Source organism: Gavialis gangeticus, unplaced genomic scaffold (genome assembly GCF_001723915.1).
Source record: "Gavialis gangeticus isolate Ggan-Ray unplaced genomic scaffold, GavGan_comp1, whole genome shotgun sequence".
Lineage (NCBI taxonomy): Eukaryota > Metazoa > Chordata > Crocodylia > Gavialidae > Gavialis > Gavialis gangeticus.
Genome location: NW_017729024.1, coordinates 45,786,284 through 45,809,474, shown reverse-complemented (window position 1 = coordinate 45,809,474; position 23,191 = coordinate 45,786,284). Strand labels below are relative to the sequence as shown.

Genomic DNA, 23,191 nt, shown 5'->3' with positions numbered 1-23,191 from the left:
CAGGAAGTGGAGCGCCATTGCGCTCCCAGAAGTGGCCGCAGCAATCGGCCATCTTGCAATCAGCTGTGGGGGGATCCCCCCCTAGTCGGCGGGATTGGCAACAGGGGGACCCATCCCCGCCCTGATTTCAAGAATCGCTGAGGGGGCATGTGTCCACCACAACTAAGGCAGCACCAGTCACCCATGACTGTTTATGACTTAATTGATGATACTAATACACAAATGAGAAAATGAATAGAAAGGAACCTTGCAAATACGTTTTTTCCCAGGAAGGAAAAAATCAGTGCTTGCCAATCAGCAAGAAGTTGTAGATTTAAGGTTCTTTGAGAGTTTTACCAATAATGAAAAATTGTAATGCAAACAATTTTAAACAACTATTCAGATTTTTCTTATAATGTATTATTTTGAATGGCTTGTTGTTGAATTATTATTTTTCTCATTTCTTTTAAGATTTATATATTGCCGATGAACTTGTTTTTGTTGATAATTTGGAAAAGTATTGTAAACAACTTCCGACTCTACGTGTACTTTTGAGCAGACTAAAAATTTTCTTAGTCAAGGATCCTCTTTTAAATCCTAAAGAAGAGAACTTCACAGAAGAAGACATTTTCAAGTAATTACCAAATTGTTACATACTTTTGACCTCAAAATTTACTTACCTATATGTTTGTAATCAAATGTGATCAATATTATCCTTTAACATCTTAACTCCTATTATTTTATTATGCATTTTGTTTAATTGAAATGCCTTTATAGTGGCGAAGAATTAAGATATCTAATTAGTTTAAAAAAAAAACAATTCCTTTTCATTAGAAGTAAGAATGGGTAGGATGGAGGTTACATCCTGTATTAAAGAGAATGCACGAAATCAACTGACATGATTTTTTGGCATTCTCAATGTCTAATTGTACTTGGGGGGGTTTACTACAGCTTGGAATGTTGAAATAATGTTCATTTTTAAACAATCTAATCCTCCTCAGTCAAAATTTCCTGTGAGTACAATGGGCAGGATTTGTCGCCCTCAGAAGTCCAGGGACAAAATCCTGATCCCAGCTGTTTCCTGTACATGTAATGCGGGGCTGCTCTGATGCGCAGTAATTAATCAAGTCTACTGGAGCATAGTAATTACTGTGCATGTCCACATCCATGCACTTGAAAATGGTGGCAGGGACACTTGATCTAAAGATCATTAAACAGAGCCTCTCTAATTAAAGCCCTTCCCCCCAGCTCTGGAGCAGATTGAAAAGTGCCCAATGAAGTCAATTGCAAAACTGACATTGAATTAATGGAGACCGGGAATTTATCCCCAACAGTGTTGTCAGCAAGCCCAGATTACATAGACCAGTGTCCCACAGTTCTTTCAAAAATTAAACAGTCACTCTTCTGGTGTTTGCCCAAGTACATTTTATTGTATCAAATATAATCCAGAGATTATTTGGTACCTGCCACTTTAAGGGGCTTGAGCAAGCTGTGGAGCAGCCAGCAGGTGAGGTCTTGCCCAATTAGATGGCCACATGACTGAAAGGGGCCCACTGGATTGGAGGAGGGCTGGGCAGCCTCAGTATAAGCCCAGGCCCTAGGAGCAGAGCCGGAAGTTACACCTAGTGAGGAACAACACCTAGGTAATTCATTCAAGAGGAACAACATCACACAGACTGCAGGATCACGGGCATCGACACTGTAACTGTCCCTCTTCCCTGCAAATAACACACTTCAGTACTTCTTGGCAGTCCTCCACCCTGTGCCCTTTCCCTTCACATCTGTAGAATATTGTATACCAGCAGTATGCATCCAGGTGTCCTTCATGCCCATGCTTGTTACAGAGTTTAGGCTTCCAAAATATATTGTAAACCCCCAGTGTGGCCCTACTTGGATTACTGGCATTAAGTGCATTATCCCATCAGACTTCCTCTTATCTAACTTCATTACCACCCAAACTCTTCATTATCCTATCCATATACCGTATTAATCACATATCTTCTCAGCATACTTAAATTTTTTGTACATAATTCTCCAACCATTTCTCTACTTCCTCCATTTCAAGCATGTCCATTTACATTCAAACAATTATTGTCCATTCTCTTGTCTTTTCTCCTACAGTAAAACTTATCCCCTTAAGTTCTTCTCTCTCACCAACTGCCACATATGTCTTCCAAAAATCCTCATAACCTTCTCAGTTCCAATATGAAATTCAAGACTTCTGGTTAAGAAAGACAACCAGGCTATTCAAATGTTTTGCTTTAACATCCAAAATGTCAAACAATATTTTTCTATAAATTCATATCTATTCATTCTCCAACTTCTCTGTTCTCCTGTCCCTATTACTACTGCTCTTATTCTCAGATATAGATTACCTGCCACTCCATCTCTCACTTCCTCCCATCTTTTCTCTTTGCAGTTCTAGTTTATTCCTCCCACTAGTCTTCCTCTTCCCTTCAATGACTGTTTCATTCCTTGTTTCTCTCTCATAACCTCCTCTCCTCCTGTTCTTGCTGCCCACTTGGCTCTTCCCTCATTGTTTCCTTCAATAAAGCCTCCTTCAAAACCACCGATCCCACCACACCTTTCTTTCCTACCTTTTTCTGTCCCGTCTTTCCCACCTTTGTCCATCCTGCATCAGACTCGGAATCTTCATTTTCATTCTTCAATTCACTTCTCATCTCTTGGTCCACTTTCCGTTCCATAACTGTCACTCTCCTTCCCAAAACCGCCACCAGTGCTGTTCCAAGCGCCGAGAACTCCTCTTCCTTCTTCATCCCAGTACTCCGGCACTATCCCCCCAGTGCTTCTGGCATCATTCAGGCAGTATGCAAGACCTTTGCATGGCCACTGCGCTTGATCTTAGCTAAAGGTGGCTAAGAAGCTATGCCACTGATAGGAAGCTACTCTAAGGACAGGTTAGGACAGACCATCTGAATACAGTATGTGGCATTCCCCATTGCATTCAGTCCCTGCTTAGCACCAACTCTTTTTAAAGTCATAATGAGTTACTACATTGAATACATTTTGACTTCTTCAGTCCTAGAGCTGAACTGTGCCTTTCTTTTGCATGTCCAGTGATTCCTGTTGCTTCACCAGCCTTAAATGTCTGGCAGACATCAGAAAACAGTTGGGCCTCAAACAGTCCACCCAGGATCCCTTTATTGCCCACTCTTTCAGCCTGTGGCATATGATTAGTGTGGCCCAAACCTCCGTGAGGTGGAGCTGGACTAGGTTGCCCTGTGCCTCATGTACATTTACATTTTTGGAGCATCCCAGGACTCATGACAAAAACACCCAGTTCTAGATACAAGTGGGGGCAAATTAGTACATGGATCCTTTGTGGGGGACACACACATACAGAGCAGTGCTCAGCTGTGGAGTCACCATGACTTTAAACACTGTTGACTCTTCCAGTGCCCAGTCCAATGAACTATATGGTAAATCATGAGCCTTTTGACTAATATCATGTATAATTTGTACTATATATAAGTAAGTACAAAAGTGCTGCTTAAAAGCATGTTTATAGAGTACCTGTGCAAAAGTTTGCCACAACTTCGAAAAAAGTAAAATACATCAATTCATGGACATGTGTATTTCAAAATCAGTTTTTTTCAAATTTGCCCCTCACTTCTATGTGCTCTGGAAGAATAGGTTCTGACAGTAAGTGGGGGAAGAGGCTGTAGGGGGAAGAAATTGAGGTGGCAAAGAGACCACCTGGCTGCCCCCCAGATTTAGCTTCCCTGCTAAAGCAGTGTGAGTGGAACAAATTCAAGGCAAACTTCCAATAATTAGATTCTGTACTAGAAAATTTATAACACATTTATAGACTTTCCATGTATAAAATTAATTATTTGGGGGTTGTCTTATATTCAGGATCATCTTCTATTTGAGTAAATACAGTATACTTGCATATATATTGCAAAATATGCTATAGAATATTATTTTACAAAGTAAGGGCACCTTTAGTTTTAGGAGAACATGATCGTATAGCAGAAGTGTACATAATTTAGTTACAATTCAATTGTCATTTGTATAATTTCTAATCCCAACATGTAATCTAATCATCAGCATAATTCAGTTTTGAGTTATAAATTTGATTAGTCTCATTGAAGATAATCAATTTAGTTTTCATGAACTCATGCGCAGCGTGCGGCCGCATTAATTTGATAAAATGCAATTTCTGCAGTTTATTTTAAAATCCATATTTTGAGAAATATTTATAAAACCCCAGCAAAATGCAGTGTCTGCATGTGGAGAGCAATTATAAGAGCCCGGTTCTCAATTATAAGAGCAATTATAAGAGCCCTGGTTCTAGTCCTTAAAGTGTTTCTGTCTGGTTTCTTTTCTCTTCCAAATATTGACTAGAAGGAATTTTCAGCGTTATCCTCTCTCATTCCAAGCTGAGCTCCTCAATGTGCATCTCAGATTGTTTGGCCCCATTACAGTTTCTTTCTCAACTGTTTCCATTGAAAATGTGCTGCCAGCAAGAGAGGGAAGGAGAATGGCATCTGTAACGAGAGATGACAGGGAGTCCTTCATAACAGATGGCTTTGCCCTTTAGCTGATTCATGCATTTAGGTAGTAATTCTAGGAAGCTATACTCTGCCAGTGGAACAGTTAGTGGTAACTATACCTTATTCTTACAAACTTCCATGAAATTTAAAGGTTTAAATGCTGAAATTCTTTTTTTTTTAAATTTCTATACTCTTTTAAAATATGTTCCACTAATGAGTCAGGAGTTGGTGAGCAAGATTGCCTATTTAGTGGTCCCTTTCACAGCTGTAATACATTTTGAGATCCTGGGGATTGGGAATTGTTTCTGGTTATAAGTTTTAGAAAGTTTTTTTTGCATCCACTCTTGCTCCTAACATACCTGCATAATTCTTAATTTTGTTTCTTTGCTATTTAAAAATAATGTCAGTTCACCTTTGAAGAACTTTTTCTAATTTATTTTTAATCCATCACTCTGTGTTTTTTTAATGTAGAATGTTTCACAAAAAATTATATAAAAGGAAAGATTTAAGAAATTTTCAATACTATTAGATCATAAAAATGCTTTATACTTTAGAAAACTATTCAATGAAAATTAGTCTCTAAGACTATGTAGTATACAGTAATATAAATGATTGCGAAGTTTCAGCATTGTAACAGTGATAGAGTCAAAGGGTATCTGCACCTGTTACACTTAGATTGACCTAACTAAGGCTAGGTCCATCTAAGTGCCAGTCTGTATTGATGCTTGGGGAGGTTAGATTGGGCAAAAAATGGCCAGGCTGATCTAAATTAGTTCACCTGAGGAGGTGAACATCTGTACAACCTTTGGAGAGCAGCCCTAGAGCTGGGAAAGCTCAGTTGCTGGCCCCAGCCCCAGGGCTCTGCTCTTTCTACCCCCTACCCCAATCCTGACTGGGCTTTTAGCCTTCCCATCCCCCACCCGTGGACAGGCAACCCTCCCCCACCAACAGACCCACCCACCTGCCCCACCCATGAACCTGCCAACCCCTCCAGTGCTGCCAACCTACCGCTTCCTACCAACTCTGACTTACTTAGGGTCAGAGATGATCTGAGCAGGGTGCAGGGCCCCACCCCCAGATGCAAGGAAGCCAGTGGCAGTTTCAGCAGCGGGTCGGGAGTGGGGGAGTGCCAAGCAGCTGAATGTGAAGCCGGCGGTAACACGGAGTCACCATGGCTGCTCCACCCAGCTCCGCAAGGCCCCCCAAAGCGCAGGGTCCAGGGCAGTTGCCCTGATTCAGCCTCTCCCCTAGGGACAGCCCTGCTTAGGGTATTAGTCACTAAGGCTATTGTTAAAATTTTGTATCAGGAATATGTTACATGCATGACTCATGCCAATTTGGTGACCTTTTAGGGAAAGTTTTATGTTTCAAAGTGACATGGAAACTCATGAGATTGAAAAGGAACTGCACACAGTTGAAGAGCATTTTTGTCAAGTATCTTTAAAGGATGCAGAGGTATTACTAATTACTTTTACACCTATGATTTTAATGATTGCTGTCTAATATACTAATTAGAATCTGTACCTGCATTTTTACTTAAAGGTGACCTAGGGCACTTTTACATGTGTTCTGGAGGTGGGGGGTGCTTTAATTAGAGCAGCTCCAAAAGCCACTTTAATTAAAGCATTGCAGTGTCTTGTGTATTGGCATCCCTGCACTTCAAAATGACAGTGGGGGCACTTGAACTACAGCTTGTTGAACATGGGAATGCTAATACATGAGACGTGGAGGCTGGTTGTACCACGGTAATTACCACACTCAATTAATTTAGTCTGCTGTGATGCACTGTAATTCCAGCATGTCGGAACATCCCTGCAACATATCTGTTGGCACCCCTAAAGCTCACTTTAATAGAATTCCTTTAATTTTTTAAAATTTACTGAATACCTCTGGTATCCAAAGCCAAAAGTGTATTCAGCATACTCTTACTGTAAATCAGCAGCTGAATCTCCAGAGCCCCATTTAAAAGTCTGAATTGAAGCTGAAGCCTTTGAATTGATTCAGAATAGATTCAGAAAGATTCGGAGATTCGGATCGGCCGGGGAGAGGCAGGCACAGCTGGGCAGCTGCAGGTTCTCCCACAGCTCCTCCAACTGTGTGTGCCTCTCCCCAGACAGGGGGAGCTGTGGGAGAAGCCCCCATGGCTGCCCTGCCCAGCCCCGTCCCCTGCCCGGCCCCAGCCTAGTCCTGGAACTTAAAAAAAAAAACATCTGTGGAGGCTCTTGGGCCTCCTAGCAGAGCTCCCCCACCCCTGATGGCCCCTCGTCCAGCCCCAGAAGTCCAGGAACCAAAAAAACCCCCTCACTCACCGGCAGTGACTGTGCGGGCTCTAGGGCCATGTGGCAGAGCGCCCCCTGTACAGCCCCCGCTCCTCGTTCTCCCCCCCAATGGCTGCCCAGCCCCCACAATTAAATAAATAAGTAAATAAGCCCCGCACTCATCAGATCTGGCAGCGATCAGGGCATCTGAGGGCTCATGGCAGATCCCCGCTATGCAGCGTGGGAAAGCAGGGATTGCGCAGCTGCCCCATGGCATGGGTGCAGAGCAGCTCGGCAGGGCACCATGCACTGTCTGGGAGCTGGGGCAACTCTGTATGTCCGGCACCACTCAGCCCCAGCAGCCCCAGCTCCTAGACAGTGCACGGTGCCCTGGCAAGTCAGGCTGCACCCGCGCCATGGGGCAGCTGCTGTGTGGTTGCCAGGTGGGAGGGGTGATCCCCGCTGCCCCCCACTACCCCGCACTGTGCAGGGGGGGCTCTGCCACAAGTCCTCGGAGGCCCCAATTGCTGCTCCTGCAGCTGGTGAGTGCCAGGGTGTTTTTTGTTTTTTTTTTAAATTGCTGGGGCTGGCAGGGCACCCATCGGGAGCAGGGTTTGGTGGGGGGTCAATGGGGAGCAGGGGCTGTGCAGGGGGGAGGGGCTCTGTCATGTGGCCCCAAAGCCCCCACAGCAGCTGCCAGAGCTGGTGAGTGCATTTTTTGTGGGGGGGTTTAAGTGCCGGGAGACTGCAGCTGGGCGGGGGATGGAGCTGGGCAGGGCAGCTATGGGGGCTTCTGCAGCTCCCCCCTGCCCTGGCAAAGGCAGGCACAGCTGGAGGAGCTGCAGGAGAACCTGCAGCCTCCCGACTGTGCCTGCTTCTGTGCAGCTGATCCAAATCTCCAAATCAGCACTGAATCTCTGATTCTGATTTGGCTGAATCAAATAGAGACAGTGATTCAAATCACCTCCAAATCGACAGAATCCCAATCGAATACTTCCCCATTTGCATAGGCCTAGTAGCTATTTCAGCTATGATATGATACACTTGCATATGTTATGCTGGTTGCAAGAAGAAATGTGCAAGTTAAATGTTATTTTTATACTAGAACCACACTCCCAAAACCATGGTCCTTATTCTGGCGAATTCCCATTTACTTCAGTGGGGGTTTAGCAGACAGGAGATCAGGATTAAGGCCCTAGACCAGTGTTTTGCAAGCTTTTGATACATAGGGCACACTTATTTTCTGAAACACTTTACTCTTACACTTGAAAAGGTGTATATAAATTTGTCAAAACATATAGCATATTCTATTCCCCTGCCGTAGGAAATCATACCAGTGCTGAGATGTACTATAAAAAATTACACTGACTCTTGAAGATTTCCAGGGTAGGTGATTGCAGCACCTCTGGAGGGAACTTATTCCACAGTCTGGACACCCTGACTGTGAAGAAATTTTTCCTAATGTTGAGCCTGAATTGGTCTTCCAGGAGTTTGTGGCCATTACTCCTGGTTTTCCCCTCGGGTGCCCTGGTGAACAGTTGCTCACCGAGCGCTTGATGTACTCCCCTAGTGTAACAGTAAGCTGCTACCAGGTCCCCTCTCAGCCTTCTTTTCCTTAGGCTGAAGAGTCCCAGATCCCTCAGCCTTTCCATGTATGGCTTGCCTTTTAAGATTCTGATCATATGGGTGGTTCTTCTTTGGACTCTCTCAAGTTTGTCCACGACCTTGTTAAAGTGTGGTATGCAGAACTGGACGTGAAATTTATGCGGAGCAACAAATTTCAGTGCTTATTGTGCCTGTATTTATTGCTCTTGGGCGTGCTATTTGAATGTGCACCCAGGACCACAGCACATTAAACTGGGTCAGAGCAGCCCCAGCTGCCAAGGGTCTGGGTGCTCAGCCTGCCAGCTGAGGACTGCTCTGACCTAGCTCAGCACGGGTGGGCTGGCTGGGGCATGAGGGTGGTCCAGCGTGGGGCTAGCTGGCAGGCCCCAGCCAGCCAGCCAGCCACATCAGCATCTGCATGTGTGCTGCTGCAGAGTAAAAAACTCTGCAACAAGATAGTACTTGTGTTTAAAAGTACTACCCTGCTGCAGAGTTTATTCGTTTCCTGCAGCCTAATAGGGCCACATGTATAGATACCAAGACCTTTACTGCAGAGCTAGTTAGGCAACTCTGCAGTAAATGTCTCGTGTAGACACACACCAAGTGTATCTTTAATTAATTAAAGAATTGGGCTCTCAACCTTTCTAGCCTCAAGGCCCTGCTCAACTTTTCTGAATTTCATGGCATCCCAGTTGAAAAAAAACACCGACACATATCCAAATTCAGAACATGGAGAGGGCCTTGAGGCTAAAAAAGTTAGAATCACTGATCTAACTGGTGCCACTTGGGGGTGGCATGGCAGGACTTCACCTGCTGTGCCTTGCTCTTTCCATTGTTTGTTCCCTCCTGCACACCTAGGGGCCAAGAGCAGACCCTGCTGCTGAGGTTGCTCCTGCAGGGTCTCACATGCTAGTGGCCATTCCTGTGGCCCTTTCTGCCAGTTTTGGGAGTGTGGGAGAAGTGGAGGAGATGAGGCGGGCTACAAAGCACAACTGCATCTGTGCAACTGCACACTCACAGGAGAGTGCACTGCTGGGAAGTGTATGGCGGGCATCAATGTATGCAAATGATACATTGCACATAGGGGAGCAGAGAACAGTATGCTCAGGCCTGTGGTTTTATTGTAAAGATAACATTTGACTCAGTTTTTTTTCCTGCAGTGTATGCAAATAAGTTACTCATTTTAATTTGAATAGTTTTGCCACCAGCTGAATTCTATTTTTTATATAACATTCTTTCTTTGTTAAAAGATCTTAGACCAGTTTCAGTCTAAAATTCTGCAAACTATTTAAACATAAAAAAATCGGGATTAAATAGTTAAGGCAAAAAGGTCTAATTTAGAACTTTCCTAACCAGATCTACTCTATTTATTATTTTTTTCAGTCACTAATGCTACCAGTTATGTTAGAATCCAACAAATCAAACAACTTTAGAGAGAAAGCTGAGATTCCATCATGCTTAGAACTGAAAAATGTATTAAACTTAACTCCAGAAGATATAGTGAATGAGAGCACTGGAAGAGGTAAGGATTTGTTTCTTGGTAATGGTGGGCTGGATTCTTCTTTAATTTACAAAGACTGTGCACTCTTTTATCTTCAATTAAAGATTTATGTTTGTGTAAACCAAATGAGAGCAAGTCCCATTCTGTATATAAAACTATGGAATATGCTTTATCAAAATTTCAAAGTATTAAAGGTTCTCTATAAACAAACAAAAATAAGTGATCTTTTGTAGGTAGTATATTTCAATCCAGACCTATGCAGTAATCTCCAAAGCAGACATTGCTAAATGAGTTGAAGGGGTAATTCTAATCCCTGCTCTCTCATGAATACTGTGAGCATTGAATTGAGTATGTTAGCCATCTGAGATTAATCTTACTCTGAAAGACATCCCAGACTAGGTTACAATAATATATGCAGCACAGTCGCAGCATATAAATTGCTGATGTCATGCAGTTAAAAGGGGAGCTGATTGCACCTACTTTATTTAGATTGCCTGATATTTTCAATTACAGTTTCTTGTGAGTTTTTCTTTGGAAAGCTTTCTTACTGCCAGCTTTTACAATGGACCTTTGATAATCAGAAGGAGAATGACCCTCAGGCTATAGAAGTATCTTTTCCTTTGTCCCTTGAAATTCTATTCAGCTTTTACTATTAAAGTATTAGAAATTACCATTTTCATCTCTAACCTTCATTCTTTACGAAAAGTTTGGCAGCCTGTTAAAAGAACTAAACATGCTCACGGCACGCTGACCATACTGTACTGGGAACACCAATATAGCTGTAGCAATGGAAGGCTCCATAATTCCATAATTTTGCTCAGGTCTTGACCTGAGCTGGGTTCCACCCAACTCTGGACCTTGTTTATGACTCCAGTGGCTCATGTGCCACATGATGTTGCCGGTGGCCTCCTGTTTGGGGCGGGGGGAAGAGAAGAGAGAACCGAACTAGCATCTCCATCAGTAATCCATAGCACCTGACTCAGTGGTCCATTTCACTCCTACCCTAGTCATACAAGACTGGAACTCCCTCGTCACCACCACTTTCAAGATCAACAATCTGTCCTTTTCTGAGTTAACAGACTCGTCCTGCTGCGAGCTAATATATAGTCAGTCTTGAAACTCAGGTAGAATAATTTGCACAACTGATTCAAACTCATCTTGTGATATGGGACTATTACAGAAATCAACAAGATCAGTCTAAGTTCTGGATTGGTAGTTTAAAACACTTGTGTTGGCAGTTTATAAAAATGTAAGGACAGGAAAACATTAAATGAAATCAAGGAGGTGACAAATCCAAAGCTAATAATTAGCCACACAAAACAAAATGAGCTTGCAGAACTTACTGTCATAGGGTATTATTTATTTAGTTCATATTTAGTCCATTATTTAGTCCATATTTCTAAAAAGCAGTATACATTTATATCAATAATAATATTTAAAAGTTATAGTAATAAAGGCAAAAAACAACAAGAAACAAACCCAGTGGCCCTTGCTAATCTGACCTGCAGGAATCTTCCTGATCCCAAATGTGGCAATCACTTTAACCCTGAGCACATGAGGAATGCCTACCAGCCAAGCATCTGAAGGTTTTCCCAGCACCATTATGCTCATGAATACATCCCAGCCAGGTTCTTGTTTTAGCGGTGAGTCAGACAAATGTCAAATCAGCCACATCTAAATTATGCAGAGTTTGTTCCACCTTCTTCTGAAGCTTCTGGTACTAATCATTGCCACACAGGTACCTGATCAGGCCAGAGGTCCATCTAGTCTTTTATGGCAATTGTCACTTCTTATGAAAACCTACTGTTTACCTGGAAACAAATGGTAATTGCAGTCCTTCATTGTGGTGAAGTCAATTAACAACAGAGGTCAATAAAGAAACATTCAAGGTTTTGAGAGAGAAATAAAATTAGATGGTTACCATTTGTAGCACTTTTTTTCTTTAGATCTTACTGCAGAAATTACAAGTGAAATACAGATTTCCAAATACTGTCCTACAGTGGAAGTGGCATGTTTCACTCCAGGCCAAAATACAGTGGAATGGAGCAAATCAGGTAGGGAGTGGGCAAATCCAGTAATAGGCATTTAAGAATAATTCTTTTAAAGCAGTTGTTCATACACATTCCACTTAGACATGCTGTTGGAATTGGAATGGTTTAGCCAACAGTGTCCGTTGGTTGAGGTTATGCCCCAAGTTCCCTCATGTTTTCCCCTTTATAGAATAATAATGCAGAGCAAATCCAGTTGTTCCTCAGTTCTTTTTAACAACTCATGACTAAGATGGAACTGTATGCACTATTTGTGTCTCTTTCTATTGTTTAGCTTTATAAATAGTTTAAGGGATTGTCTACATAGGGACAATCAGAAAAGTTAAGGCAAATCAAATAAAGTTGTACAATTAACACACATAAGTTAAAGCGTGTTAAATACTTACGTGGTTGCTCATTTAGTTTTGAAGGTGCCTTAAATGTCTATAGCTTAATCCTTGCCACACTAAATTGTATACATTGACTTTGCACTTTTAGTTGATTCATATTAATTCTCCTGGGTGTCCCCGTGTAGAAAAGTCTGGTATTCACAGTAGTTCTCTGGTTAACTAGGTGGCTTTGGTCTGCTGATGGGGTTTTATTCACATATTCTTCCCATTTTTCATACCTGATACAGGGTTTCAGTCATAACTGAACCAACCATCTCATTTGTTGTGTTTGTAAGTCAGCTATGCCCCTCACGGATGGATATTTAGAATCCTATTATATATATCTAAAACTAACAAATATTTAGTTCATAGGCAGCTTTCAAAATAAATGCAGAAGCTGAGGAGAATTCACTTGTAGCTTCTCTTTTACAATAGACTGGTGAGACCTACTTTAGATTCAGGCAGTAAGGATTCTCTGGTTGTAGATAAAACTTCTACTGACAGTGCTTCATTCCGTGCTTCATTGAAGTATCTAAATCGCAGCTGTCTCACAGTCATTATTTAGTTAGATTCTGAATATTCACTTCCTGTACTTAAGATTACTGTTTGTGAATCAGCAAAAATGGAATACTTATGGGCTATCACTCGAAGAAAAAAGAACCATTACTTAAAGTTAACTGTGCTTTTCAAGATGTATTTTCTATATATACTCCATGACCTGGCCTCCTTCCCTACTAGCCCAAAAAACACCTGCATGAAAGAACTAATGAACAGTTGCCTCTGCTCCACTGTTACTTTAGAATGTCTTGTTCATGAGCTGCAGACATGGGCCAATACATATCATTGGTCACAAGTTTCAGATATCAAACACAGGTATTCCAAGAGTGGAATACATAGGGATAATACAGTAATTCTACAGTAATTGTTTCAATAGTGACAGAAACTTTTGCTGCCCTGATAACACCTCTTTAGTTCTATTAACAAAATAAATGGTAGGAAACTAATTGCAATGGGATAAAGTGAATACACTAGAAAAGGACAGGGATGTTGGGATCGGGGAATCTGTCCATGACCCTGGGGTCCGTGTGGTTGGGATGTCAAGTGCCATGCTTCCCAGCTTCCTGGGAATGGCAGGGAAAAATAGTCAACCTGCTGGATTACAGGCACCCTGAGGCTCCCCATGACCCAGCACCAGAATGTGACTTGCTGCTCAGCCCCAGCTGGAGCTGTGAGACAATGCAAGCACCATTCTGGGTCACACTGAGCCCTGCAACCCCTTGCAACCTGAATGCAACCCAGCTGATGAGCTGTCAGCCTGCCAAACATGGAGGAAGCTGCAGGCATCAGAATGCATGGAGGGGATACCCTGTGACATGGTTAGTTTATTTTGTGGAATATTTTTATGGCTGGTTTCTCATTTTGTCATGCCATTAATTGCCTAAACATGTGGCCAGGTTACTATTTATAGTGTGATTGACAGGTTAATTGCATCTTAAGTGTAACGTCTGCTAGGGGCCCATCTGGGACTGAATTAATTTCAGTGGACATCCTCCTGTCAGGAGAACTTACAAGACTAGACTAGACTATTAATTACACTTGAAGCAATAAACCTCTCTCTCAAACCCTGAGGTGTCTGAGTTGCACATTTTCTGGTTCCCATTATCAATAGGAGAGGCCTTACAAACACAGCAAGGATAATCTGTAATTTTGTTTAAGTGTGGGTATGATGGGACCCTGAGTCAGCCAAGGCCTTGAAAATACAAACTTCCTGCGAAGTGAGATACTCAATTACAGGAAATTTAGCGATAAAAAATCCCAACTTTAATAATTAGGGAAAACATTACCACGGAACTGAGGAAGACAGAATATAACATAAACTTATTACACAGTGGGTGCATCTACACATGCAGTTAGCACTCAGAAATAATGTTGAGGGTAGTTTATGCTAGGGTTTCAACTCCCGGGCTCAGCATATACATGTACACCCTGGACTACAGCAGTTAGATGTGGGGTGGAGCAGCCCCAGGCTGGCAGGGGGCTCTAGGGGTTAGTCCCAGGCTCCAGATGGCAGCATTGGGTGATGGGAGTGCTGGCTGGGGCACAAGGATGCTACAGTGCAGGGATAGCCAGCAGGCAGCCCCTGCACTGTAGCATCCTTGGGCCCCAGCCAGCCCAGATCACTGTCTACATGTGTTTCAGCACACTAAATGACTCTGCCATAGGATAGTACTTGTCCCAGATAGTACTATCCTACAGTGGAGTTAATTAATTTACTACACCCTAATATGGTGACACTTTACTGCAGAGCTAAATAGTCAGCCCCTCAGTAAAGCACACGTGTAGATGCACCCACTATCTCTGAACACTTTTTATTCTCACCCCTGGCTAGGGCTTATTTACAGCCTACAGCTGGCCCAGTGGCAGTCAGGAATCCTCACTGTCTCTGCAGTGAACCCCTCCTTGCTCTAGGAGGTCTGGCCTTCTCTGCTTTTCTCAGCAGACTGCCCCTGCCCTACTGCTCCGGCCTTCTTTGCTGCAGCCCCCATGTTGCAAACTCCCTCCATCTGCACTCTCTGGGGCTTCACACCAACAGGTTCCTGTGGACTCCAGCAGGCAGTCACACAGGGACTCACAGGCATGTGCACACTCAAGCTCCCCAGATTATATCGCCTTCCCCCCGCCAAAAAAAACTTCTGAAAAAAGCCAGAGGGCACCTGTACATGTGTCCAATGCCTGCTTCAACACATTCTAATTAGAACACTCTGTCAGCCTTGGCATTATGTGAATTCAGCATCCCTGCATTTCAAAATGGCAGCAGGGGTGTTTTAACTTGAGCTCGGGAAACTAGCTTTAAAGTGCTCTCACTGCCATTTTGAAGTGTGGGACACTGAATACATGAGTTGCTGCAGGCAGTTTAATTAGAGCGGCTCCTGAAAGCCACTATAATTAAAATGTCCCTTCCCCCCCTCCTCTGCCCCAGAGCATGTGTGAAGACACCCAGAGTTCTCAGAAAAGGGATCCTTCCAGCACCATCCAGAGGGCAGAATGCAGTTAGCCAGGCCACACCAAACCCCTCTGCAATCCAGCCTTTCAATCCAGCCTTTGTTTCCCTGCCAGAACAAAACTCATCTGAAGAAACCCTTTCAACATGTAATACCCAAACAAACAACACAACCACATAATTGTCACAGTGGGCTATAAGATAGGGTCACACCTCCTCAACTTTGTATTAGAAAACCTAAAACAAAAGCAAATAATTATTTTAATTATGGATAGTTCTAACTGTGAACATATTTCTAAAATTGCATAGTAGAAATGTGAAGGAGGGGGAGGGAATGTCTTATGCATTACTATTCCCCTGGCTACCTGAAAATTAAACTGAAAGTACAGCAATTTGTTTTTATTGAGTAAGTGATTAAAATGATTATGAAGATATTTTAATATATAATACTGTTAATGTTAGGGTTATACAGTACATAAATATTTACATTTCTTTTTTTTAACATTGTGATGTGATTTTTCTGTAATTTCTAGTTAGTTACACTTTATGTCCTCAAAATGAACTGGAAATAACTCTAACTCCTCCATGCAAATCACAAAGATCACAACTGAATTCACTGTGTGCTGGACTTCAGGCAGAACCTATTTCTCCTGTTAGTAACAGGTAATTAAAACTTTAATAGGAACAACATTGGTACAAAATATTCTAAATTAGTGCAACAATAGCTCTACTGAATTCTCTTAAATTATGGTTTTCTTGTACAAAATATGCCACTTTGATGATTATGTCTATTAGATATTTTACTCTGAAGAGATGCTTTCCCCCAGGAGATATTCCATATGCATGGTCTTCATGAAAGGAGCTTAACAGACCATAAGAGTCACTTTTTGTTATCTTCCTCCTTCTAGAAGGCTAAATAGCTTGACAGTGCAGCTTCATCCTTTATACTTGCATAGGAATCATTTCACCCAAGTATTCAGTAGTGAAACTGAGTATTGACAATCATAACATGAGGACAGAAGGTAAATCTTTTCCAATCAGGCTATGAAGTGGCAGCAGAGCTGTTGCATGTTGGCGTATCCATCCTCTGCAGTCTTGCTACCCTTAAGACTCAAGTATCATCTTTAAAGGAAAATTTCCATTCTCGTCCTCCCCCAACACAGTAAATTCATTTGCAAAATTCCTTTCCCTAAATCTATTAATAGAAAATCAGTTTGGAAATCCAAAGACATGATGTTAAGTTTCTTGCCTGATGTGTCTTTTTTTGTGTGTTCCTTTTAGTATTTTGATTACAGAGTCAAATAAAGAATACTTAGAGTGCTTGGTGTGGCAGTCAGAGAAATATCAAAATGCCATGAATTCTCTTTTGCTTGAAGGTAAAGGGATATAAGTTCTGTTATACTGAATTGATAGTGAAGAGGTTTATATGAAAATGGACCACGGAACCATTGAAATTAGCCTGGAAAGTGCTCAAGAAAATGTAATGAGGATGGGCACATTTACACAAGATTCTCAATGTGCAGTAATTGACTGTGCATTAACCATCATGAAAAAAGTGTGCAATCAAGCCTACTGCACATTTAAATTGTATTTCCTTTTGCAAGTGCTAAATGTAATGCTCAGTAGGCACTGTGCATTCATGAACATGTAGATGTGGCTGATATGTTTTATAAAAGAATTCATAAGTACCTCTCCTGTTCACGTGCTGAAAATGCATCCCACTGAGCCTAAGTTAGAATCTAAGTGAGTCTAATAAAATCTGAAACACCACAAAAGCTCTAGGATGACAAAGGTACAGCTAGGGATCAAATGTCTTGCCACTGCAACAACTGGAAAGTAGTTGATTTATACAGTGGTGACATGCACCCCCTGAGAGTGCCGGTGCACCCCCTGTCAGCCAGCACTCCCCGCTCAGGCGATGGGCGGGGGGGCAGGCGGGATTGCTGGTGTCCCCCCTGTGAGCACCGGATGGGGAGCGCAAGCACTTGATGTAAGCTGCAGCCATTTTCGGAAGCAGTGTGGCCTCTCACTGGCCAGTAAGATTTGCTGCGGGGGAAGCCCCCCCTAGTCAGCCTGATTGGCCACAGGGAGACACCCCCCCCAGACTCTGACTGGTTGCTGGGGGGGCACATGCTCCTCCCTTACTAAGGCAGCACCAGTTGCCTATGGATTTATATATGCTCAGATGATCCTAGGGAAAAGACCGTGTCCAATGCTATAAAGAGGGGTGTCAAATTAATTGGGCCCCACAGGCTGGATCCAGACTGTGGGACTTTTTGCAGAGTGTATAGTGCATGAGTGGTGGGAGCAGTGGCATTAATTCCCATGGCAGCCAAAGTTGAAGTTGCAGCACAAGTCTGGAATCCAGAGTTAACACCACTCCCCTCCCCACTTTTTCCTTGCTACTGGTCTTGGTTATCAGAGGCAACTAAAACCCTTGATTTCAGGAGCAAGTAAGAGGGGTAAGGTGAGGGGAGGTAACTCCCTGAGCCATGCCAAAACAGTGGAGATTATTACTGCAGCCTCAGGTGTTCCATCAGCCACAGCGGGGATCCCTTCAGGCTGAATCCAGCCCATGGAGGTGAGTGGTTCAGCCCATGAGAAGCATCCTGGGCCAGATGTGGCCCACAGGCATGTTTGAGATACCTGCTATAGTGGAAGGCAACAACTCCCACAGTCCATTCCGTGTGACCAAGGGGAAATGCTCCTTTCTGACCCAAATTAGTTTGACCTTGAGGAAAAGAACAAGACCCTGCTGGCTAAGAACCTTTTGTGAGGTAACTAATTAGCTTGCCTATTATTCATCTTCCACAGTAATAATTTGAGAGAATCACTGAAAAATAGGACTGGATGAGACCTCAAAAGTTGTCTAGGGCAACCCTCTGCTGAAGGCAGGATCATCCCTGCCTGACTCAGTGAAGGTGATTACATAACCTCTTTGAGTAATCTGTGCTTAAACAGTCTTGTAATTAGAAAGTTCATACTAATATTTAACCTAGGACTCCCTTGTAGTTTGGACCCATTTCTACTTGTCTTGTCCCCGGTGGACATATAAAATAATTGATTTCCATCCCTATAACAAAGTTCGTGTGGGTTTGATGATTTATCAGGTTCTCCATCAGTCTTCTCTTCTCCAGCTAAAATAATCCCGATTCTTTGAGCCTTTCCTTCTGTCATGTTTCCTAGATCTCTGATAATTTTTCTTGCTCTTCTATGGACCCTCTGCAGTTTGTCTACATATTTCTTAATGTATTCTGCCAAAATAAAACCGTTCTCCAGGTGGGAGACCATACTAGTGCTAAATAGAACACATAGCATAAAAGTCATGCTCTTGCTGGAAAAACTTCAGTTCACCTGCTGCTAATTACTTTTAATGGAAATGGTAGTTTTTGTAAGTGAGTGTAATTTATGTGGGACTATTGTTTGAAAGTCCTTGTTAATAGCCTCCATAATGTGATCATAATTATGGGGAGTTTAAGTTTCTAATGTCAAAAGCACACATTAGGGAGTGAAGTGCAGAAGCAAAACCAATAAACCGTGTATTATTTCTGAACCCAGCATGCGAGTTATGAAACAGCAGCCAAAAACCCATCGCCACTGTTCACACATTTCATTGTCCCCCATTGTCCTCTGATAGTTCCAGATCAGATTAGCAATTGATGTCATCTAATTCCTTTGTAAAATAATCTAGTTACTATTTAGGGTTTTCTCTCCAAGTATTGAGTATAACAGCTGCTTGTAAGCACAGCAATTAAACCCACAGAATGAACAAATTTTGCATTGTGTGTAAAGCACAGATGCAGGTGTATATAGCAAGACACCGGAGTTAAAATCACAGCTAGAGAGTTTAACACAAAAGACAAAGTGTGAAAGAGCTGATTTTACTAATGTGGGTAAAATAGTTGTTTTTTTTCTTATATCCAATTTAGGATCCTGAATTGTTATGAGAAGTATATCCAAAAAGAGATACATAATCTAAGCCATAAATATTTAGAAGGGGTTTTGTTTTCCAAGCTTTGTTTTTTTTCTCACATTACTAGTTTTTTAATACAGAATATTTTCTCTTTTTAGAGCATCCAGCTCCTGAACATACATGCCAACATTGTTCAGTTACAGAACTGAAGAAGTTACTATCTGTCAAAGTAGAAACACCAGTGTTAAGCCCATTGAAAGCAGGCTGGTGGCTTTACTCGGGATTAAATCTGGTATCACCAGATGTTTTAGAGCAATTAGTAAATATAGATTTGACTAGTGCAAATAGCCTGCTTCCTACTCAGGTGGAAACATTCTCACAAATTACATCAACTCAGTTAGAAAGTAAGTATATTTGTTTTTTGTTAGAAATGATCAATGATGAAAATGACACAGAAAGGAGCAGAGAATCACTTGGTTCATTAACAGATTCAACAGTACTGACCCACAGAAAATTTCTCACCCTGAATAATGAAAGAAATTAAAACAGCATAAGTTATTAAGCAATCTTACCATAAGGTTGAAGTTTGAAAAAGTTAGATTGGCATTTGCATGGATAAAAATGTATGTGCAACTACCTCCTTTCTTGGCCCTTACAATTAATAAGACTGCATGTGGGAAATATGGTAGTTGCAAGTGAAAATTAGCCACATGAGGCCCCTCACATTTTCAGTAAAATACATAATGGCAGGAGAATTCTTGAATGAAAGGTAATAAATAATTTCAAATAAATATAAATTTCTATTATTCATTGGTATCGCTATAATACTGAACACTAGGATCATAGGAAAGTTGGGCGGGAAAGGACCTCACAAGGTCATCTAATGCAGTCACCTGCTCAAGGAAGGATCATCCCTGATTAAACAGTCCCAGCCAAGTGTATGTCTAACCAGCTTTGGACAATTTCATGTGTTGGAGATTCTACAACTTCTGTAAGTAACCTGTTCCAATGTTTGACGACCCTCATAGTCAGAAAGTACCCTTTTATCTCCAACCGAAATTTCCCTGGCTGCAGCTTGAGGCCATTGCTTTCAGTCCTATCCCCTACAGTCACCAAGAAAAGCCCATCTCTATCCTATAATCTGTTTATCAGACTTTCATAGAGTTCTAGTTTTTTCAAGGATAGCTCAGTAGTCCAGGACTTGTAGCAAATTCAGCTGCTTGTGTGGTAGTGAAAACTCATTGATCAGCTGGAGTTTTCTCACTATGGTGACATGTAAAGTCATAAAATCAGAAAATTAGGGTTGAAAAGGACCTCAGAAGATCATCTAGTCCAACCCCCTGCTCAAAGCAGGACCATCCCCAACTATATGGAGCATGACTGTATGCCACATGGAAGAACCCTGCCACCTACCTTTGGCAACATTCTAGGGGCACATCATATTGCAAAATATTTGGCTATAACATTATAAACATATAGATATGGCAGGAAGCTATATGCTTTCTATATATATATCCTTAAATGTAAAATATTTCCAATGAACATGGTTACCTATATCCATAACCAAATTTCTTCCCACCCCAAATGACAAGACTTTAAGACCCCTCTACACATTACATTTATGCCATGATTAACATATTAATCATAGCATAAACAGCAAGGATGCTACATATGCATTCAACTTAAGGTTCCATAAAATGGCAAACCAGTCATAAAAATATTCTACATTGTATTGCACCTTAAATTTTAAGCATTTTGGGGTGCCTATACACATTTGTCGAGGCTGCTCTGATGTGCTGTAATTACAGTGCATTGGAGCAGACTTGATAAATCGAGTCTACTGGAGTGTGATAATTACTGCACTCCAGCAGATACCAGTGTCATATGTATTGGCCTCCCCACACTGAAAAATGGTGGCGTGGGTACTTTAACTAAAGCTCATTTGACAAGCTTTAGTTAAAGCACCCCCACCACCATTTTTCAGCACAGACACATAAAGCTCCGGGCATTTTAATTAGAGTAGCTCTTGGAGCTGCTCTACTTAAAGCAAACCCTCCCTCCCTGCCTCCTGGAGCACATGTATAAATGCCCTGTAAATCTGGGGGACATTCATTTAAATGAACAATGGGATCTGATGAGGTCCAAGGCCAACAATCAGTTGACTCTCAGCTCCAGCCAGGAACCATACAGGGTCTTGGAACTTCCTCTGAGGCAGTCAGGGGCTGGGGCTGACAGTAGGCTGATTGTTGACTACAGACCACACTGGGGCCAGTTTAAGACCCCAGGGTGGCCCCTGACTAGAGCCAACAATCAGCTAATTGACATCCTGGGTCTCAGACCTTCACCCTTGCCAGTGCAGGGGAAGTCGGGATCGTGATCAGGAGGAGCATGTGTGGCATGGCAAGAGGTACAATTTAGGATTGAGGATTAGATGTCATTGGGCACATCTACTCATTGCCCTATGGTGATATTGTTACTGCACTGTGCTTTAGTACTTCAGAAAGTACTTTGGAAGTACTAAAGCATGGCGTAGTAACTGCCCATGCTGTGCCGTTCACACAGTTAGTTTTAGCTGCTACTTCACCATAGTAGTGCACTAAAATGGGGGAGCACACTGTGGCAAAGTAGCTGCCAGTCGCATGTAGAGTCATATGATCGCTAAGTCGCTGTAGCGCATCATATGGTGATTGAGTGCATTGTTATGGCAACCATAGGTGGCACAAGGCCAGGGCTTGGTGGGGGCTTAGCCCTCCCCCCAAAAACTAATTTTGCGGTGGCTGGCAACACCAGCAGCACCACAATGCCACTCAGTGTGAGGCCAGGCCAGCACCCCACACACCCTCAGCTCTGTGAGGCTGAGGAAGGGGCTAACCATATGTGTCATACTGTGCATTGCCCAAAGGGAGTTGTAGTTCTCACCCCGACACATGCACTCAGCCCTTCCCACCCCCTCACCCCCAATAATATTTTCTCCCTCCATCTATGACAGCAACATAAGGTGACATGTAGATGTGCCCATTGTGTCTTTAAATGAATGCATGCCAGGGGCCTAAACGGCACAGATACCAGTAGAGAAAATGTTTGAAAGCACTTAAATTATTTTCTATAATGGAATTCTTGCTTTCTGTTCTTCCAAGTTTGTTGTTACCTGGAGATAACATGATCAGTACAATAGAGTAATCAGTATAATCGTACCAATAGCAAGTCCACTATCATGAGTTATAAGTTCTTCAAAGGTGTGGTTCCTTACTAGGAGAATTCAAAACTACAGGGAAATGTTTTCTTTTCTTTCAGGATTGCTTGAAGAAAATAATTCCATTAGTAACCAAGGATTGTTTTCTGCTGGTGCACATCACAAGGACAAAACAACAAATCTACATTTCACACCTCAAAAGAAAAACCAGTGCTCTCCATTACATATGAAGGCAGCACAGTGTGGTGTCATACATGATGCAAGTACACCTGCTGAAAAGCTAACAAGAGAAGAGATAGAGCAAAATAAGACAGAAAGACCAACACATTTCCTAAACCAAGAGAAAGAAGACAAGAATAACCTTGAATCCCTCAGCTGTAAGGAAGTATCTTTTGAACCAAACAGCTCTTCAAGAAATGAAAGGAATATACCAGCTGAACTGACCAGAAAATGTGATGATGGTTCTGACCTTTTGAGCAACTTCATTATGCTGAGATCTAAGCATGTACTTATCGAAAATGAAGAAAAGAATAATGTGGCTGGTCAAAAACAGGGTAGGTGAACCGTTCTGTCCAGTCATTATTCTGAGCCTGATTCTTCTGTCTTACATAACTGTAAATTGGGTGTAACTATACCAAAGTCAGTGGAATTACACGGGATGAACACTTGGTGAAATTTCTATTCATGTGATATTTCATCTATGGTGGTACCTTATTTATTGCCTTAATAATATATTAAAGTTAGGCTCCACTATGAAAGGTGATTGTGAAAATAGTACCTTTGCTCACAAGCTTGGCTCCCAGTAAAG

The 23,191-nt window shown here is 42.1% G+C and overlaps 1 protein-coding gene across 1 annotated transcript in view; it reads left to right on the top strand.

The window, feature by feature from the left end:
• The window catches only part of CUNH9orf84 (chromosome unknown C9orf84 homolog), a 97,845-nt gene that overhangs the window by 19,106 nt on the left and 55,548 nt on the right, over nucleotides 1-23,191 (top strand). The window contains exons 3-9 of the mRNA XM_019518198.1: nucleotides 451-613; nucleotides 5,849-5,951; nucleotides 9,743-9,881; nucleotides 15,811-15,940; nucleotides 16,559-16,653; nucleotides 19,349-19,594; nucleotides 22,485-22,937. Of these exons, the coding sequence (XP_019373743.1) occupies nucleotides 451-613; nucleotides 5,849-5,951; nucleotides 9,743-9,881; nucleotides 15,811-15,940; nucleotides 16,559-16,653; nucleotides 19,349-19,594; nucleotides 22,485-22,937 (1,329 nt within the window). The remainder of the gene's footprint in view (nucleotides 1-450; nucleotides 614-5,848; nucleotides 5,952-9,742; nucleotides 9,882-15,810; nucleotides 15,941-16,558; nucleotides 16,654-19,348; nucleotides 19,595-22,484; nucleotides 22,938-23,191) is intronic.